Genomic DNA, 21,812 nt, shown 5'->3' on the forward strand with positions numbered 1-21,812 from the left:
ACGATTTGAATTATGGGGACACTAGTAAACCACATTTATAGCACAATACCCTTGTAATTACCAGTTTGTAACCTAATACATTTTCCTCATAAACCACCCAACCCCCCAACCCCCCCCCCCTCCCCCGCCCCACACACACACATGTGTCAAAGATTTCCAATAGCAAATCAAGCAATAATGGCTTTGGGGGTGAGTCAAACCGAAGGGCTAAGATTTCCAGGTTGTTTGGATGGTAGCCTTTATGTGTGTGTGTGTGTGTGTGTGTGTGTGTAAGTGTGTGTTTATCTTGTTGAGTGAGGGGATATGTCTTATTGATTTGAAAGAGCCATGTGGTTTCCCTGTTATCTAAACGTTGCCTGCATGGCCTGTGGGTTTTCTGTCTGTCCAGTTGCCCTTTACTCACACACTTTAGCCCCTCTCTCTCTTTGTCTATCTTTCTTTCAGGCTATACTAAGCCAGTATGTGGTGAGAACCTGTCTCTGCTATGTACTGTATCTCTTGACAGTGATGAGATATTCTTCCAAATCATAGTTGTCTTTAGAGTTCCCATAAAATTGACTTTGCATTTTCGTTTCATGGTTTTATCTCAGTGTTCCAAGCAGATGCTTTTAGATTGTTTAATGATCTGATTGATTTTGATGTTTGGGTTTGCACTGTCGGTTTGAGACTAGTTAGTGTTAGTAGTGTTAACTGGGTGTGGTGGTATGGGCGTGGTTGAGTGCAAGCTTGTGAATGGTGAGCAAGATCAGGAGAGAGAGAGAGAGCTGAGCTTCCAGCATGTGTGTGAACCAGACACGAGTTCTGCTGAAAAGTAAACATTGAGTGTATGTTAAATACTGAAAAGCATAAAAATAAAATTACCTTTTGAGTTGGATTTCACCATCTCCCACCTCCTCCCTGCACCTCATCATGAACTTTGATACACTGGTGCCGAAATCTGGGAATTAAGGGAGGAAGAATGCCGCCATGGATGCATCACCTCTGGAGAAAATTTTCAAGACCCTCGCCAGCATCCACCAGACACAACATCAGACCCTCCTGGAGCTGTGCACAGAATGGGAGCAGCAGTTAATTGCACTCCTCCAGGCCCTAGCGGAGGACCAGTAGGTGCTCCAGAGCTTGCTGCACCAGGAGGGTGCTGCCGCTACAACCCCGGACCCCACAACCATCCCGCACCATGTTCCGCTAGTCAAGATGGGCCCCCAAGATGATCCGGAGGCCTTCCTGGAGCTCTTCGAGCGGATGGCGGGGCCTTTTGATGGCCGAGCACCCAGTGGGTGGTCCGGTTGATACCACTGTTGTCCGGGAATCCCAACTTGCGGTGCAGCAGTTACCAACAGAGAACCTCCTGACCATTGGCGAGCAAGGCCGCCCGTTTGCCTTCGCCCAGCAGCTCCAGGATGCTTGCTGGAGGTGGTTCCTGGCTGAGAAACGCGGTGTCGGAGCTGTGATCAATCTGGTGGCACTGGAGCAGTTTATCGCTCAACTTCCGAGAGGGACGGTGGAGTGGGTCCAATGCCACCACTCGGCATCGCTCCAAAAGACCATCCAGCTGGCAGAGGACCACATGGTGGCATATTCGGGAGCCGGCGAGCCCCGAGATCCTTCTCTCTCTCTCTCTCTCTCTCTCTCTTGTCTCCCCTCCTTCCCCTTTCCATCCTGTTCCTCCTCCCCAGAAACGGGGAGTGCCCCCTCCCAAACCAGCTCCTAGGCTGCACTACCCGCCGGTTTCCCCTGCCCCTCTATGCTCTCACTCCCAGGTTGGTGGACCTGCTGCCACGGATGCAGGCGTTGAGTCTGGGCCAGTCTTTCGGAGCTGTGGGGAGCCCGGGCATTTCCAGGACCAAAGCCCGATGATGGAGTTGGGGACATTGGTTCAGGTCCCTGACGTGTTGCAGGCCACCCCTGATCGAGCTGGGACATACCGCATACCCGTGAGTATTAGGGGGGTACATACCAAGCCTTGGTGGATTCGGGTTGCAGCCAAACCTCCATCCATCAATGCCTGGTTCAAGACGAGGCTTTGGGTGCTAGTCACAAGGTGAAGGTAAGGTGTGTGCATGAGGATATCCATGATTATCCTGTAGTGACTGTGACAATTCAATTCCGGGGACAAAAGCATAGTGTCGAGGCTGCGGTTAGTGCACACGTTATTTAGGGAAATTTGTGCGGATGTGTCATGTCTATGTCAGCTCCATGTCAGGATGATGTAAGAGAGAAGGAAGTCTTGGCATCCCCAGCCCTTAGAGGATTCCCTGCTGGGGGTTTCCCTCTCGAGCAGATGCGAGACAAGACTCTTAGGCACGCCTAGGCACTGACCAAGTGAGAGTGATTGATGGTTAACGCCTTCAGCCAGACATTTCACTTGCATATCTGTACTTTTCTATTATAAATGACCGGTTGTATCGAGTGATACAGGATGCTCAGACAAAAGAAGATACAACCCTGTTGATGATACTGAAGAGCCATTGGGAAATGTTATTCTAGACAGCCCATTATAATCTCAATGGTGGCTCACTTAGGGCAGGAAAAGACACTGAACCACTATGGTTTCTATTGACCGAGAATTCACGGGAATGTTTGCAGATGATGTGTGGCATGATGTGAATGTCAGCTGGTGAATCTGCTGGCCACCACAAGAGTGCCTTTGCACCCGCTTCCTTTCATCAAGATCCCCTTCGAAAGAATTGGTATGGAACTCATCAGGCCATTAGAGCAGACGGCACGTGGGCATCGCTTTGTGTTGGTTCTGGTGGACTACGCAATGTGATATCCGGAAGCAGTGCCTTTCAGCACGTAGTGTTGTGGAGGCACTCTTATGAATTATCTCCCGAGTGGGGATTCTGAAAGAAATCCTCACTGACCAAGGCACTACTTTCATGTCACGTACACTACGCGAGCTGTACAAATTATTGGACATTAAATCAATTAGGACAAGCGTGTACCACCCGCAAATGGATGATTGGTTGAATGGTTTAATTAAACCCTGAATAACATGATTCGTAAGTTCGTGCACGAAGATGCTCGGAATTGGGATAAGTGGCTTGAACCCCTGTTATTCGCAGTTCGAGAGGTCTCGCAAGCCTCCACAGGGTTCTCCCTCTTTGAATTATTGTATGGGCGTAAGCCTCGCGACGTCTTAGACGTTGTGAGAGAAAATTTGGAGGAGGGACCTTCAAACAGCAAAAACTAACTTCAATATGTTTGTGGCAGAGGAGGCATGGTCAAGCGTCCGTCCGGAGAGCGAGAAAACGGTAAGGGTGCTTGCACCTGAGCTAGATTATGTTTAACACCTGTTTCTAATTCCAGTGAGCATGGGGAGAGCGGCATATAAGCAGCCACGCCACCAGCAGAGGGGGAGAGAGAGTCTGGCACAAGGAAGGCCACGGTGCTACGTGCCTTTAAAAGCTAACATGCTTAAGTGACTATGTGCCTGTGAAGCTGATGAGTTTGTGAATTTGAAAAGCACTGGAGTGGCCGATTAAAAGTCTTACCTGAGCCTGGAAAAACCCGCTTCCCTGTGTTCTCCTTCCCTTCTGCTGTGAAGTTTGTTACACTGGTGCCGAAACCCGGGATCCTGAAGTACGCCCCATGGAGTCCTCGCAGTTGGCCGAGATCCTCAAGTCCCTCGCAGACCTACACCAGACACACCATCAATCCCTGCTTGAGCTTCATCAAGACCAAGACCGCCAGTTCTTTGAGATCCTACAAGTTCAAGCAGAGGACCGGCATGAGATTCAGAGCCTCCTCAGCCAGGAGAGAGCCCTGGCCAAGACCCCAGACAACCACAGACCCCTGCCCCTAACGCACTTCTGAAAATGGGGTGGAAGACGACCCGGAAGCCTTCCTCGACTTGTTTGAGAGAACCGCAGAGATCTGGAACTGGTCACGAGATCAGTGGGCAGCCTGGCTCTGCTGTCCGGGGAAGCCCAGCGTGCTGCACAACAACTGCCGGCGGCTAACCTCCTGGCATATGAAGACCTGAAGAAGTCCATCCTGCAGCGGGTTGGCCGTAGTCCAGAGCAGTACCGGCAGCTCTTCTGGTCCATGAAGCTGGAGAAGACCAGCCGCCCATTTGCTTTCACCCAACGGCTCCGAGATGCCTGCTGGAAATGGCTGCTGGCAGGGGATCGTGAATTCGCGGGAGTTGTTGACCAGGTGGTGCTGGAGCAGCTAATCCATCGACTACCAAGAGGAATGGCAGAGTGTGTCCAGTGCCACCGCCCGGCGTCGCTGGATGAAGCTGTCCAACTAGCGGAGGACTATTTGGCGGCATACCAGAGGGCAGAAGAGCCCTCACACTCACCCCCTCCCCTATGTTTTCCCCGATCTCTTCCCCCCCTCTTCTCTGTCACTCTGCTCTCTCCCCAGAGCCCGTTCCTGCCCCGCAGAGGCGAGGGGTCCCGCCACCGAAGCCAGTTACCCACAGCATCAACAGTGCCCCGCCGCTCTCCCCCTCAGGTGGAAGTGTCCGCCGATGCCGGTGCGGGCGTGGCGCCTGGGCCGGTCTGCTGGAGTTGCGGGGATCCGGGACACTTCCGGGATCAATGCCCTGTGATGGAACTGGGAATGGTGGTCCGGATCTCTGACACTCCGCAGGCTGCCCCCGATCGGGCGGAAGCGTACCGGATACCGGTAAGAGTCAAGGGGGCTACTCACCAAGCATTGGTGGACACGGGTTGTAATCAAACCACTATCCACCAATGCTTGGTTCAACACAAGGCTTTGGGCACAGCTAAAATGGTGAGGGTGAAGTGTGTGCATGGGGATATTCACAACTATCCTGTGGTGACCCTTGTGATTAAATTCCGAGGAAAAACACATAGAGTGGAGGCCGTGGTTAGTTCCCGCCTCACCCATCTGCTGATTTTGGGGACTAATTGGCCTGAATTTAGAAATGTATTAAAGGGAATATGCGCGGATGGGTCCTGCACAAAAGCGATGAGATGTGAAATGTGCGATGCTCTGGCAGGGCAGGCGGAGCCAGGGCCATCTTCGTCTACTCCACGTCAGGATGATGTGAGGGGGGGAGAGGCTGCAGCCCCTCCTGTCCTCAGGGGATTTCCCGAAGGGGATTTCCCTTTGGAGCAGTCGCGAGACGAAACCCTCGAGCATGCCTTTGACCAAGTGAGAGTGATCGATGGTCAACAACTCCAGCCGGGTGTTGCCCTTTCATATCCTTATTTCACAATTATAAACGAGTGGTTGTATAGAGTGATGCAGGACGCTCAAACAAAGGAAGATTCAACCCAGCTCTTAATACCGCAGAGCCGTCGGGAAATGGAGGTAGGGTATCTGGGGTTCCACTTGGTTCACGGGTAGGTGTGTCCCCAAATTGACAAGACTGCGGTGATTGCAACCTGCCTGAGGCCCAAGACCAAAAAGGGGGTGAGACAGTTCCTGGGGCTGGCTGGCTATTATAGGAGATTCATGCCTAATTATTCAGATGTCACCAGCCCGCTGACTGATCTCACTAAAAAGGGAGCTCCAGATCTGGTCCAGTGGACGGAGCAGTGTCAACAGGCGTTCATGCAGGTTACTTTGCGGGGGGCCGCTTTTACATTCACCCGATTTCTCTCTCCCTTTTGTCTTGCAGACGGACGCTTCAAACAGAGGGCTAGGGGCCGTGCTCTCGCAGGTGGTGGACAGGGAGGAGCGCCTGGTGCTGTACATTAGCTGCAAGCTCTCGCTGAGGGAGACTAAGTACAGCACCGTTGAAAAGGAATGTCTCGCCATCAAGTGGGTGGGACTCACTCTCCGGTACTACCTGTTGGGGCAGGCCTTCACCCTCTGCTCGGATCATGCCCCACTCCAATGGCTCCACCACGTGAAGGATACCAATGCGTGGATCACCCGGTGGTATCTGGCTCTCCAGCCCTTTAAATTCAAGGTGATCCACAGACCGGGAGCGCAGATGGCTGTTGCCGACTTCCTTTCCAGAAATGGGGGGAGTGGTAGACAGGCCGGATGTCTCCCCGGCCTGAGTCGGGCGGTGGGGATATGTGGTAGCGGGGGCGTGGTCTAGCGTCCGTCCGGAGAGAGAGAAAGCGGTAAGGGTGCTTGCACCTGAGCTAGATTATGTTTAACACCTGTTTCTAATTCCAGTGAGCATGGGGAGAGCGGCATATAAGCAGCCACGCAACCAGCAGAGGGGGAGAGAGAGTCTGGCACAAGGAAGGCCACAGTGATCCTGAAGCTATTGCGTTCATTCTGTTGTATTTGTGAAGCTGATGTGTTTAAGTAACTACGTGCCTGTAAAAGCTAATGTGTTTAAGTGACTACGTGCCTGTGAAGCTGATGAGTTTGTGAAGTTGAAAAGCACTGAAGTGGCCAATTAAAAGTCTTACCTGAGCCTGGAAAAACCTGCTTTCCTGTGTTGTCCTTCCCTTCTGCTGTGAAGTAGGTTACAATGTTCTTGACCTGAAAGCAAAACTCCAAACACTGGGGCAACTATCACAGGAGAATTAGCTACAGGCTCAAGAACGTCAGTCCCAGCTGTATAACAGGGGAGCTCAGCTCTGGGAATTTACACAAGAAGATAAAGACCTTGTATTACTACCCACATCAAGCTCTAAATTACTCACAAAGTGGCAAGGGACCTTTGAGGTCACACGGTGAGTTGGGGAAGTCGATTATAAAGTTAAACAAATGGAGAGGGGCAGAGCACGGCAAATTTACCACGTCAACCTCCTAAAACCGTGGAGGGAGGTGGTCCCTGTGGCTTTGGCGACGGTGGTACCAGAGAGGGAAGAGTTCGGGCTGGAGGTGAACTTAAAAGCCAATCGAGGCGGAAACCACCTCTCACCGTTGCAAATCACAGACGTGGCCCGGTTGTAAAGAGAATTCTCGGATGTGTTCTCGTCCCTTTCCGGTCATATGTACCTCATAAAACACCATATTGAAACAACCCCATGGGTAGTGGTACGCAGTCCTCCCTACCGATTACCCGAGCACAAAAAAAAGTGGTTTGGGAAGAATTAAAGGCCATTCTCGATATGTGGAAAATAGAAGAATCCCACAGTGACTGGGCCAGCCCGGTGGTGCTGGTTCTGAAGAGTGATGGCTTGGTCCATTTCTATGTGGATTATAGAAAGGTCAATGCAGTGTCTAAATTTGACACGTATCCAGTGCCTCGTATTGACGAACTGCTTGATCTGAGCTGCGCTTTGTGGTGGGTCGTTGTTACATGCTCCTAATATTTCTCTCTTTTATTGTACAGACTGATGCATCAGACAGGGGGTTGGGAGCCGTGTTGTCCCAGGTGGTCAAGGGGGAGGAGCGCCCAGTGCTGTATATCAGCCGGAAGTCAGTACTGGACAGGCCTGATGACTCCCTGGCCTGAGACGGGCGGTGGGGGTGTGGTTAAGCGCCGGCTTGTGAATGGAGAGCGAGATCAGGAGATGAGAACGGTAAGGATCATCACCTGAGAATGATTGTCTCTAACAGCTGTTTGTTATTGCAGTGAGAGTGGAAACAGGTTTTAAGAGAGAGCTAGACACCAGTGAAAGGAGAGAGAGAGTTGAGCTTCCAGCGTGTGTGTGAACCAGAAATGAGTTCTGCTGAAAAGCAAACATTGAGTGTGTGTTAAATACTGAAAAGTATGAAAATAAAATTACCTTTTGAGTTGGACTTCGCTGTCTCCCGCCTCCTCCCTGCACCCCATCACAGACTTTGTTACACTGGGATAGTGAGTCTCAGAATCAGCTGTCTGTGAGGACCTTTTTCATGGCTTATTCTTGTGTTTGCAACACTTTAATACACTATATTGCCAAAAGTATTCGCTCACCCATCCAAATAATTGAATTCAGGTGTTCCAATCACTTCCATGGCCACAGGTGTATAAAATGAAGCACCTAGGCATGCAGACTACTTCTACAAACATTTGTGAAAGAATGGGCCGCTCTCAGGAGCTCAGTGAATTCCAGCGTGGTACTGTGATAGGATGCCACCTGTCCAGTCGTGAAATTTCCTCGCTACTAAATATTCCACAGTCAACTGTCAGTGGTATTATAACAAAGTGGAAGCGATTGGGAATGACAGCAACTCAGCCACGAAGTGGTAGGCCACGTAAAATGACAGAGCGGGGTCAGCGGATGCTGAGGCGCATAGTGCGCAGAGGTCGCCAACTTTCTGCAGAGTCAATCGCTACAGACCTCCAAAGTTCATGTGGCCTTCAGATTAGCTCAAGAACAGTGCGTAGAGAGCTTCATGGAATGGGTTTCCATGGCCGAGCAGCTGCATCCAAGCCATACATCACCAAGTGCAATGCAAAGCGTCAGATGCAGTGGTGTAAAGCACGCCGCCACTGGACTCTAGAGCAGTGGAGATGCGTTCTCTGGAGTGACGAATCACGCTTCTCCATCTGGCAATCTGATGGACGAGTCTGGGTTTGGCGGTTGCCAGGAGAACGGTACTTGTCTGACTGCATTGTGCCAACTGTGAAGTTTGGTGGAGGGGGAATTATGGTGTGGGGTTGTTTTTCAGGAGCTGGGCTTGGCCCCTTAGTTCCAGTGAAAGGAACTCTGAATGCTTCAGCATACCAAGAGATTTTGGACAATTCCATGCTCCCAACTTTGTGGGAACAGTTTGGGGATGGCCCCTTCCTGTTCCAACATGACTGCGCACCAGTGCACAAAGCAAGGTCCATAAAGACATGGATGAACAAGTTTGGTGTGGAAGAACTTGACTGGCCTGCACAGAGTCCTGACCTCAACCCGATAGAGCACCTTAGGGATGAATTAGAGCGAAGACTGCGAGCCAGGCCTTCTTGTCCAACATCAGTGTCTGACCTCACAAATGCGCTTCTGGAAGAATGGTCAAAAATTCCCATAAACACACTCCTAAACCTTGTGGAAAGCCTTCCCAGAAGAGTTGAAGCTGTTATAGCTGCAAAGGGTGGGCCGACGTCATATTAAACCCTATGGATTAAGAATGGGATTTCACTTAAGTTCATATGCATCTAAAGGCAGATGAGCGAATACTTTTGGCAATATAGTGTATGTAGTAAATCTGTGGGACTTGATTTTAAAGTGGGCTGTGTACTATTTTGATGTTACAATACTTTGACCTATACCAGCTTACAGTAATATGTCCATAAGCAATCCTTTTGTAAGTTCAATTCCCTGCAAAGTGTAAATACTGTGGCTCTGCGGCACTATAAAAACATCTGTGGTGGGACTTCATGTTTGTTCAACCAGTGGCATATGAGGGGAGTGTTCAGCACCTGTCATTATTTTTGTAATTCCGTTTTGTGACAACAGAAATTATACCTTCACGTTTAAATGCATCCAAACATAATTTTGGTATATTAATAATCAATGGAAATCAGCCAATTCAGGCCTATATGCATTGTTTGGTGTTGTTCTTTGTAATTTTTGGACAAAATCGCAGAATTCTGTTAGATACTTGTCAGAGTGAATCTGAGTAGACCCCATATGACACTTCTATACTGCACATACAGCATATAGTGTATACTGTACTTGCAAAAAAATTTCTTCATGAGGTAACATCTAAATTAGAAATAAATAAAAAATATAATTTAACATCACTAAATCAACCTCAATACAATATAATACACCAACAAAATTCATTTCAAGGGTTAGATCAGGTAGAAATAGCTCCTCAAGGTAAAAATGGCAGGTTACCACTTTTTACAATGTACTTCAATCTCTCTAGCCACACTTAGCCACACAATCAGTGTTAAATGCTTGTCACTACACAAAATCAGTGCACAAACACACACAGAAATGTTATTAATGCAGCTTATAGCATTGATTTTATCTATAATCTTTCATCTTATTTTTTTCAGTAATCCTTTCAATTGATGCAGGAAGACAGAAGGATTGTGTGTGTGAGAGAGAGAGACAAAAGGGCAGTGAGAGTGTTTGGGGGAGAGGAACAGTGAGGTGAGTGAGTCATCCGCAGTCAAGTGTATCAGAGAAAGGGCCTGCCTTGGGACCATCCCTACAACTCAGCCATAAATGCCTCAAATCGGCCAGAAATCTCAGAGGAGGGAGAGGGCCAGGCTGTTTATTTTGATGCCTCCAAACACCTCAGCTCTCCAGCTAGTGCTTGCTGAATCTTTAGTGAATCTACAGGCTTTCTTTGCCAATGCCGACATGTAATTCCCTTCAGAGAGAGAGAGATAGGCAGGAGGGAGGAAGAGAGAGGCCTTCTTCTATTAAGATTAAAGAGTAGTCTCCTTCACTCCTGTTGACAGTTTGAGCATTTCACTGACTCCCAAGACAACAAAAACTTCCTTGCCACAACCTTGGGCGGTTCTTAAATATAAAATGTGAATCATGTTTTTTTTTATTTTTTAAAGTTTATATTCCTTGAGAGGAAAGGCTTGAATAAAAGTACTTATTTTAACTTGTCATGCTATTAAGCATTAAGCAATGTGATTTGGATGTAAATTAGCACAATTTCAACTGTGATACTGCTTTTACACAACTTTTCTATAAGCAGCAAGTAAATATTGAGTAACTTACAATATAGACACAACATGGCCAGTTGTTTTGTCTATTTTTGCTCTGTTAACGAAAACAGATCCAAACAAAGCCAAAGCAGCGAGCAATGCACAGACTGAGAGGTTGGAACTGGAATGTTGGGAACACGAACCAGCGGAATTATACAAACAGTGAAGCATCCTGGTGCTGCTGAACTAAATATCAGTACTTTTTAAATGGCTTAGAGGACCGGAACTAACTCAGAATCATAATTAGCTTTATTGCCAAGTATGCTTATACTTACAAGGAATTTGACTGGTGACAGAAGCTTTCAGTGCACAAACAATACAACAACTAGACAAAAAAAAAAAAAAAAAATAAAAAATAAAAATTGAATAAAGAATAATAATAAGTGAATAGAATATACATGTTGGGGTGTTTCTCCTGAAGTTCACAATCATCTCCACTGTTTTGAGCCTGTTCAGCTACAGGTTGTTTTGGCTGCAACTGTTCAACCTCCCTTCGGTATGCAGACTCATCGGCATCTTGGATGAGGCCAATGATTTGCAGTCTGCAAACTTCAGGAGCTTGACAGAGGGGTGCAGATGCAGTCATTGGTGTACAGGCAGAAGAGTAGTGTGGAGAGCACACATCCCTGGAGGGTGCCAGTGCTGATCGTACAGGTGCTGGAAGTGAATTTCCCCAGTCTCACTAGCTGCTGCCTGTCCGTCAGAAAGCTGGTGATCCACTGACAGATAGTGGTGGGAACGGAGAGTTGGTTTAATTTAGTCTGGAGAATAGCTGGGATAATGGTGTTGAAAGCCAAACTGAAGTCTACAAAAAGGATCCCTGCATATGTCCCTGGTCTGTCCAGATGTTGTAGGATATGATGCAATCCCATGTTGACTATATCATCCATAGACCTGTTTGCTCGATAAGCAAATTGAAGGGGGTCCAGAAAGGGTCCAGTGATGTCCTTCAGGTGGGCCAACACCAGTCTCTCAAATGACTTCATGACCACAGACGTCAGAGCGATGGGTCTGTAGTCATTAAGTCCTTTGATATTGGATTTCTTTGGGACTGGGATGATGGTGGATCATTTGAATCAGCAATGAATTACACACTGCTCTAGTGATCTGCTGAAGATCTGTGTGAAGATGGGGGCCAGCTGGTCAGCACAGGCTTTTAAATAGACGGGTGAAACCCAAAGAAAGAAGGAAAGACTTTACAGTCCTTACTACAGGCTTAGCTGATTTAAGTTTCTGCCTGTAGGTCAGAAGAAGATAAACCAGATATTGATCAGAGTGTCCCATAGCTGCTTTAGGGACAGAGCGATATGCATCCTTTAAAGTTGTGTAGCAGGGACTTCTGCTAATTTCTTTGTGAATATAAATGAGTTCACAGTGTTGGAGCTAGGCAGTCATTCATTAGCAAAGATGAAACTGTCATAATTGGCCTTGTTTCTTTCTCTTCTGAAATTCACTCTTTAATTGGCCATTTATCTCTGATATCGCTAGATTTGTTCAAGTTTGTGACCTTTGCTCTAGTGTCGTATATTCTATATTACATTATTGGCAGCACCATACAGAATCTCTGCTTGTTACTGAACAGAAAGAGCAATCAAATTAACTCAGTTCCAGCCACTGGAGAAATGCTTATAACTCGATAATGCATTTGATGTTTACTGTACAGTTATGTGAAGCTAGATTTTGGACCAATAAGATTGGGCCAGGCTAACTAGCACAAAGCTGCAATAATAGAAACCAAGCGATCAACAAAATGTCCAATCACTCATCGCTTGCTGTGGTAGCAGCTGGTTTGGACAAAAACATACATGTTATGTATTTTGCTGTTATGTTTTGCACCTGGTTCGGATGGTGTTATTCCTTTTAGTGATATTAGCTCTCTAAAATATAGCAATCAATTTTGCAGGTTTCTGTTGGTCTTACCAGACATCTTCTGCATCCACATCACACTCCGCCCCAAACTGGCAAATGTCACAGGTGGACGTCTCCTTTTGTCCATTCTCTGCAGAACCCTCGTTCCCTGCTTGGATACACAAACACCAGACAAGACAGCATAAGCTATCAAGGGTTTTACAAACATTACTCTGGGCAAGATGAGCAGGCAATCATACCCAATTCTCTCTGTCTTTCACACACTTTCATAAATAGATGGAGAGCCAGAGGACAGACATCATTCTCATTCTCTCTTCGTCTTCTGGCTCTCATGAGAAGTTAAAATCCCCCAATGATCTTTCCTCAGCCTCGCCCCTCATTTCATCATGATGATTTCTGATTTGCCGCTGCTGCTCCCTGGCGATAGAGGCTTCCCAGGAGCCGCAGCTTAAAGCCCCTCACTATCGCATATCTGCCCTCATCAGTGGACGGGAAAAAGCAATCCCGCACGCCATGGAATTTAAATTACGTCTCCTCCTCTGAGGATCATCGTTCCCCCTTCAGATCCTGACCCTCCATTATGAGGTGCTATTTTTAAAACTTAGACCACAAAGATTGAGAGCTGGAAAAAGAAAGACAGGCAGATAAAATAAAGAAGAAAGAAATATATTTAAGAATTTCCTTTACACAAACAGAGAAACCTTTAATTCACAGGTGTTTCAGTCATTGTTTTGCAATATTTTGTCTCTTTCATTCTCTTTTTTATTATTACAAGTTTTTATTTTCTTTCTCTCTTTCATTCGATTTTTGTATGTGTGTAGATCCAACACCTAAGAATACAAGCTTTGAGCTTACAATGTGCCCTTAATCAGAAAGAACACATAGAAAGGGCGAGGAAGAGTCTGCCAAATGCAAAGCCACATTCTGTATTCACAGATCTTATCAGGGACTTAAAGGTTTTGACAAGGATGACCCAATCCTTGCCAGACTTTTGAAACTATTTCAATGACACTTTCAATTTAATTTTCCAAATATGCTTATAAAAGTTATAGCAAGAGCAGAACATATACAGTATATATATACTTTTTTGTGATTGAAGATTGCCACCATAAGACCACTGATCTTCACCATGATCAGTAACAGCTAACACATGGCCAGTTACTGTTTACCAAGAAACCCATCAACTTCCTCAAACTGTTTTTGTCTGGGTCAGAGGAACTGTATATCTACTGTGATCACACGAGCAATGTGAAAATAATACCAAGAGACTGGATGAAAATGACTACATTGTAAGTTGTTTTGTTTTACCCCGTTTACACAAAATGAGAAGTGGTCTACTCCTTGACTGAGATAAATGGTATTGTTTCATACATGAGCATGAGATGGAAATAAATTCCAGTTGATTTTCTTGAGTGGTATTCTTGGTTATGTACACAAAGAATAAATGGAATATGACTCCTGGGTAATCTAATGAAAAGCAGGTCAGATGAACATGGCAAACATTTTTGAAATGGAATGGAGGTTTATCGCATCACATGAAAATATTATTTTATAAAAGTGGGCCGTGTGATCCATAAGGTCACATTTTAAAATGTGTATTATTTTGCATTTTGATGTCATGATACATTGAAAAACACAAAGGACTCCATTGCCTGCAAACATGTTACTGTAATGCAATGTTGTAATAGGCTGCTGTGATAAAACAAACAAACATAATGGAATAACCAAAGAAAGGTGTAAATCCCTTATCACAAGAACATGCTAAGAGGGACACAAAGGCTCAAACTGTTTTTGTCAGTGTCATCAACTGCTGGCCAAAAAAAGCTCACTAAAAACTGGCCCACTGCTGATCCACAGCAAATCATTTTCAAACCATTCTAGAGAGTAACAACAAGGGTGAATGGATCAATGCAAATGAAACAAGATCATTCAGATCGAGTCAGTAAGTTGAACTTGAGAACTGTGAACTTTGAACTGTGAACAAATCAATCAGAAATGCAAAAGATCCAGCTCAAAAGATTCACTACTTTCGTATGGACTAACTTTGATAAATTTATAGTGCTTTTGCATTCTTTTCGAAGCATGAAATCTCCAGTTCTCCCTTTTGTGTTCCTCAGCAGAAAAGAAGTCAATTACATTTGGAACAGCATGAGGCTGAGTAAATGATGATGGAATTGTTATTTGATAAAAAATATTCATCCTTCAACTATCCTTTAATTTGTAGCCGTGATAACACAATGACTTCCATTGACCTTCACAAGCATTTACTATTAGATCAAGCATTACTCCAAATACTGTATCTCCTGTTTAGCATCATGACCAGAGATGATTAACCTGCCACCCAGCTCCTTGAGGCCATGGCTGGACCCTTGGGTCAGGAAATGAGAGACATACAGGGGGGGGGAGGGGCAGGAACAGTGATCTCCATCTCCTGGTTAGATGGTCACTCTTGGAATTGATTTTCCCTGACCAGAAACACGGTCGATCATGGGCTTCTCACCCTGTTTATGAATATCTAAGTTAAGCTTTATACAAAACCTCCAGGACAATGCTTGTTTTTATTCTTGTTTTGTGGATAATTCTTACAGAATTCAACGAAAGCATCCATTAAGTCCATTAATGGTTTTTTTTGTTATGAATGAGAATTTTAATGTGCTTTTGATTCGATTCAGAACTTAAAACGATCATAAATCTCTGATTTATTTTTTGCTTGCACATTACATTCTTTGTAGAAATGTAGGCACAAACCAAGCACAGGAATTGGTTTCGCAGTTAATGGTCGAAGGAAAGCAGATCCTCAAATGAAAACACACAAGACAGATGCTGAGTGTCCAAGAAAGTGTCCCTTAATGGGACAAACCTATTTGTGCAGAAACTAAGGAGAAAGAAAGAGGGGGTATGGGATTTTGGGCACAACACAGCCTGTCATACAGATGATGAATGGAAGCCACCCATCTCCTGCACAGTGTATGGAACCTGACCTTCAAAACAAATAGCAAAAATGAGTGTAGTATTCCAGTCTGGGTCAGAGGAACTGTATATCTACTGTGATCACATGAGCAATGTGAAAATATTACCAAGAGACTGGATGAAAATGACTACATTGTAAGTTGTTTTGTTTTACCCCGTTTGCACAAAATGAGAAGTGGTCTACTCCTTGACTGAGATAAATGGTATTGTTTCATACATGAGCATGAGATGGAAATAAATTCCAGTTGATTTTCTTGAGTGGTATTCTTGGTTATGTACACAAAGAATAAATGGAATATGACTCCTGGGTAATCTAATGAAAAGCAGGTCAGATGAACATGGCAAACATTTTTGAAATGGAATGGAGGTTTATCGCATCACATGAAAATATTATTTTATAAAAGTGGGCCATGTGATCCATAAGGTCACATTTTAAAATGTGTATTATTTTGCATTTTGATGTCATGATACATTGAAAAACACAAAGGACTCCATTGCCTGCAAACATGTTACTGTAATGCAATGTTGTAATAGGCTGCTGTGATAAAACAAACAAACATAATGGAATAACCAAAGAAAGGTGTAAATCCCTTATCACAAGAACATGCTAAGAGGGACACAAAGGTCAAGTGAATCTCAGATGGAGAGGGCACACTTAATCTCTGAATCAATAGAGAATGTAGGAGGCATAATGCTGACCATGGAAAGATGATAGCCTGTAAGTGGATACTTGGATTTCCACTGGTTTCCATGCACTAATGATACTGTGCATGCCAGATTTGATAATTATGTGTGAGCTTAAGAATTGTCTTTATTGACTTTTTCATAAAATCATCTTTTTTTCCTTCCTTCCTTGCTTCCTTCCACAACCATTGAGGTGTACGAGGGTTGTTTATTTATTGTTCTGAATTGTCTTATCTTTCAGTAACCTGATGACAATTATATCTGGTTATAATTTCAATATTTATGGAATGGCTCTATAAGTTGTGTTTATGGAATTGTATATGATGCATTGTTGAAAAAATGGAATATACATTCAAATGTGAATGTACTGAGCCGTGCTTACTGCACATTTTGTCAGAATTTTTGTAAGACATATTGTCAGCTTTACAATTTGACCTGTGAACATGTCTCATCAACACAGTACCAGCCTCTCAATGCTGCAATCATGTGCTCACCAACTGAGCCTTCGCCACAGTGGGGCCATTAAAACTTGCTTTACACAAATAAGACTCCTCGAGTGTCCCAGTCCCACTGGAAAGAGCGTGTAGAAAAACCCTCTTTGGTGCTTTGCCTCTTCTATCCACACCTGACAGCACAGAAGACCGTGCCAATGACCCATTTGCACATGTAATTACAGCAATCCGCTGACGAAAGTAGCACAGAGTGAAGGTGTCTAATTTTGTGGAGTACTCCTGGGGCCCTTTTTTCCCACTGGCTGACAGCTTTTGGAGAGCGCTCTGAAAGCCAGATGAGAGTTTGAATCAGCAAGAGGAGTTACAGCCATCGAGCAAAATTCTGGAAAGAGGTCCAAATCGGGCTGCACTTCTTCAAGGGATTAGGCAAGAAGAATTAGGGGAGGAATTAGGGCTTTAAACTTCATTTTTTCCAGCTTTGACCAGATTAGACAGTGCTCTCTGCAAGCCTTCCATTGAGCGCTTTAAAATCCAGCAGCAAATCTATGAGTCAGTTTCACTCTGGGTCATTACACTGCACAAGGGTCAACTAGAACTGGGCAGTGTGCTGGCTCTGCTACAGCAAGTATAATACACCCAATAAACACACACAAGCATACCCACATACCCCAAAGACACTCTTACAATTAAATAACATAAAGCGGGGTACAAATCCACTTGAATACACTTGAGAAAATTCTACTATTTCACATTTTTCAAATTGAATACAGTTGTTTCACTATAAATTATATTGTCGGCATAACAATTAGAGTGAAAAGTTGGAAAATATACATAAATTTTATAATTTATTAGTATTTGGCACAGTACATCTCCCTTTTGCTTTTATGACAGCACTCATGCACTCGAGCTGGCACGGACTGCTCAAGTGTGTCATTGGGAGCAAAAATATCTGACCTTCATAAGGTTAACATGGTCAATGTTACAATTTTGCTAGTTTAATTAATGACCTAGAAATAGTGCAGAATCTAAAATTATCTTGTTAAATTTATATAACAATGTTTCTTTTTTTTTAAATTTTCACAATAAAAAAACGTTCTGTTTATTCCCGGGTTTAAATTACAGCCTGTCTACACCGGACGCGAATGGCGCGTCGCATCTCGTCAAAAGTAAAAAACATGAGATGTTCTGCATGACTGTGTGATTGCTGATTTTCACTTCAAGTAAATTGGTAAGTGTAAATTAGACTGCTTGAGCATTCAGTGTCGGATTAAGTTTTGAAAAGTAGTGCTGCGTTCCATTCAACTCGGAAAGTCGGATTTTCCAACTTCCTACAAGGAAAAGTGCAATGAAATGCATCTTGAAGTCAGAATTACAACTTGTAGGCTCGTGCAGAAATTCTCAACTCCGATTTCGCCGAGATAAAGTGATAAACATTCACTTTATTAAGTAATATAGATAAAATGAGTTAATTTCCAGATTACATGATATTAAAGCTTGCTTAACAAATGCCTGCAGAAACAGGTGTATAAAACATTATAATCTCTTTTGATAATCATACACCTGAAGCACAAATGCTAGCGCTGCAGCATTGTTTATCAGCTGGGTTTCTAGGAGACATCTCTAATGAAAGTCAAACCCCTGCTAAGCTAACGGGAGCATTGTAGTTCTGAATATCGGGGAATGGAATGCATTTATGGTCGGAGATATCAAGTAAGAATATCCCACATCTAACTTGAATGAAACGCAGCATAACCGTGTACCCTGACGAAACAAAATTTATTGCAAGCAACATTTAAATCGCAAATATTATTAGATAGATTTTTCCAGGTATTATAGACCTCCTTGGTAGATTCATATGAAAAATTATTATTTTTGAATGTCTGTTCGGTTAAAATTAGGCTTGCTTGAGCATTAAGTGTCATTTCAAGTTCTGGCTTTCGTGGTGGAAGTGTTTTTAAAATGTCAATTGGTATTATTAGTTAGCTGCAACATAATGTATGATGCCCAATGGCATAGGGTGTCTTATTCATTGTGAAACTGTGTTTTCTTAATGGTATGAATCACACTGAAGGCCTAGACTTAAAATGCATGGCCCACCACTGTAGCTGACACTCTTCAAAACATAAGGGTGGGACATACGCGGTTTTGATGGACACTTCTCAAGGCCAATGGAGATACTTGTTAAACAGATCGCCTAATTAAACATCTTTTCACTGGTTATTTTGATGCACAATTCAAAGAGTAGGAAGAGGTCATTCAATGAATTCCATCTATGGTAAAAAGTCGAAAAAGGCCAAAAGTGGAGATACGTCTTTTTCATCGGACAGCGATGAAATAGAACTCATTTTAATCAATGATTCTGTCTACACTGGGTGCGTCGCGTCATGTAGCACTGACAGTAGACAGATGCCCCATTCCATTTTTGTGCTGGCGCTACTTCTGCCAACAAGACAAATAACAGTTTAGAATGTTCGTTTCAACACATCCAGTGTAGACAGTCTCAAGCCATTGCGTCACGTCAACAGACGCGACCGGAGTTGACAAGATGTTAGAATTTTGATTTCAGATCTTCATTGTGGTCTTGACTTTTGAACCTCACTGTATATTAAATTTATACTACTAAATAAGTGCCATATGTCTTGCATTAGATGGTACAGTTAGTCATTCTCCCATGAGAAGTGCTGCAGAGGTCCAGAGCTTCTACATTCTCAGAAAAAATCACAGTACAGATCTCCAGCTCTGACTATGATCTGCCCCTGATGGCACCCATAATAACACTCATGACAGAGCTACTCTAATAAATATAAAGGAAGAAGAGTGAATGAGAACTGAGGGAGATGAAGAGTAGAGGATGAAGAAAAATGAGAGGAGGACAAAAAAAGAGAACATCAAATGGTGTTCGAGGTATGTAGCACAGAGACAGAAAGTAACAAAACAAGGCCACAAAAACGACACATAACTATCATGGAGAGGGTCCAAATTAGATAAGGAAAGAGAACAGAAAATAAAGAGAGACTGAAAGAGAAAAAGGGAAATGTACAAAGAGAAAGAGAGAGAAAAAACATCTCCAGCATCTAAGCAGTCGATGGGCAGTCAATAAAGTGTCACTTTCTGCAAGCTAAGAAGCCTTAATGAGGGGATCTGAACGCGACATGGCTGAAATGAGTGTTTGCATTAGTAGCCGCAGAAACTAGTGATTTGCCCACTGGATGACCTTTCCTAATTCACACTTTCACAACTAGACCCTGACACACCTCGCAAAACAGTTCGTAAGAACTTCTTACATGCATAACTGAGAGAACAGATCAGTGAATTTTGAGGCTATGAAGAAGAACAGCATTGAAATACAAGCCCTCTGACAGCAGTCTGCCAGATTTAACTCAGACTTAACCTGATGCTGTTGTATTCACACTTCCTAGTGGTGATGGATCCTAACTTGTACAGTAGTGCTCACTTGTGACAATTCTTCTATTTAGCATCTTTGAGAGCTAGTCGTACTGCAATAGCAACCTTAATACATTGTGTTTCAGTTTCTGTATATCCTACGAAGGCCATCTCGTTTAAACAAAGCTAATTGACCCTTTGCTAAGCTCCACCCCCCTTTGTTATAGTTGATCACTCTGACAAGCTTTGCAGAACTTCCAAAAGGAATGAATGGGAGATTGTTGTGAACGGTGTGGTTTTTGGCTAAATATTCTCAAATAGAATTGATAATATTCTTATGTGGGGTGGAATGAAGAGTGACATTGCAGGGCATATTTATCTGATGTTTTTTGTAAAATAAATTTATAAAGTAAATTAGTAAATTGATTAAAAACTTTGGAGACTGTACATCAAAATTGAGGCAAAAGATTATTAGTCACTTGAAAAGAGAAAAGCATAATTTGATAGCGATTACATACCTGATAAAATTAGTGTAAGTGAACAGAACTACTAATAACATTTCATAACACACTCACTATGATGCTGTGAACTCTTTATTTACTATTGACTTTTTTTTTACTAAGACCTGAATCAATACATAAATGAATTAATGTTAAGTTATTAGCTTTAATTTAACATTGAGCAAATGTAGGTGTCCTTGCTGACATTATATATGTTAATTTGGGAATAAGGGCTGACAGTTTAATCCATAGCATGCTACTCTCGAGATTTATTGATTAAAAAAAATAAAAAACACTGTGTGTATCCTCTCAGGGTACCTTGTGTCACTATTACAAGTAACCCAGCGACAACATTTGTATATTTTTTATTTATTTATATAAATTAATTTATAGAAAATTCCACTTAAAACAACTTAAACACACATTACTTTCGTAGACTCTTGTTGGAAAAAAGCAAGCACTTGTCAGAGAAATGGAGGATAGCTACAGGTGCTAAGACAGGATCAGAAACGCTTTTAAGGTGGGTCATAGCGAAGGGTCAATTCTAAATTGAGGATGCTCGGTATACTGCTGGCTATAGACTACGCATCCTACCTAGTGACAACCTTTGCAATGAGCCACACATAGACATATATTGTGACTGTCCTAGCAGCAAGATTGCCACTTGTCTTTTTCATCTGAACTCCCAAGCATACTATGGTGGCACACAGAGCAGCTGAGATGTTCCAGCACTGTTGGTGCCAGTTTTTGCCACCGAGCCCCACTAATCCCTCTCGCACCACAGGGCCAATTTTTCACTCCAGTTTTGCCTGCTGATCTTTAGAAAAGATCCAAGTCAGCAGTGCATGGCAAGCTGCTGGAACACAAGAGCTAGCTGCTAAAGGCTAATCCTCTCTGCTGATCTAAGCAGTGCCAAACACTGAAGGTTGCCATCAAGTACGCAAGAACTAGTGTAGTGTGATTTCTTACAGTACATAAAAATTCTAAGTTTCATTCACTTTGCTAAGATTGCCTATTTAAAACAGAGATAAGTTATTTACCCTGAAGTGGATCTCAAGAACTCATTTGATGATGAATGATTTAGTGTGGAAGACGTGTTTTCCACCTCAACAGAGCAACAACTATGTTTCTCTATATCAACTTAAAGGTCATTTCTTGACTCAAAGGAATATGCATTCATTGCTCACAGACCTCTGAGACCAAAATTAGATACTGGCATTTAACAACATGCGCCCACCAGGACCTTTTAACACCCAAAAGCCAATGCACAATATAAACAAATGAAACAGCTTAGCAATTGTATAATCCACCACAACTGCTGGGTATAAGTAACCGGTTACTCAGAGCGCAATGATTTTTCTGAAAAGTAGCATTAGATTAGACAGAATGATGAAACTTAAATCTTAAATAGAACATAGCAAGAGCAATGGGGCAATGGGGATGTTTCCTAAAATGTACTCATTATACTTAAACCTC

General features: G+C 43.6%; 1 protein-coding gene across 2 annotated transcripts in view; it reads right to left on the minus strand.

Moving 5' to 3' along the window:
• The window catches only part of LOC127448387 (tomoregulin-2-like), a 101,810-nt gene that overhangs the window by 11,642 nt on the left and 68,356 nt on the right, over positions 1-21,812 (minus strand). Inside the window, exon 5 of one of the 2 annotated variants that reach the window (XM_051710874.1) lies at positions 12,398-12,494. In XM_051710874.1, coding sequence (XP_051566834.1) covers positions 12,398-12,494 — 97 coding nt within the window. Of the gene's footprint in view, positions 1-12,397; positions 12,498-21,812 lie in introns of both variants that reach the window. The other variant, XM_051710873.1, reaches the window with a different exon arrangement.

This window comes from Myxocyprinus asiaticus, chromosome 11 (assembly GCF_019703515.2).
Source record: "Myxocyprinus asiaticus isolate MX2 ecotype Aquarium Trade chromosome 11, UBuf_Myxa_2, whole genome shotgun sequence".
Taxonomy (NCBI): Eukaryota; Metazoa; Chordata; class Actinopteri; order Cypriniformes; family Catostomidae; genus Myxocyprinus; species Myxocyprinus asiaticus.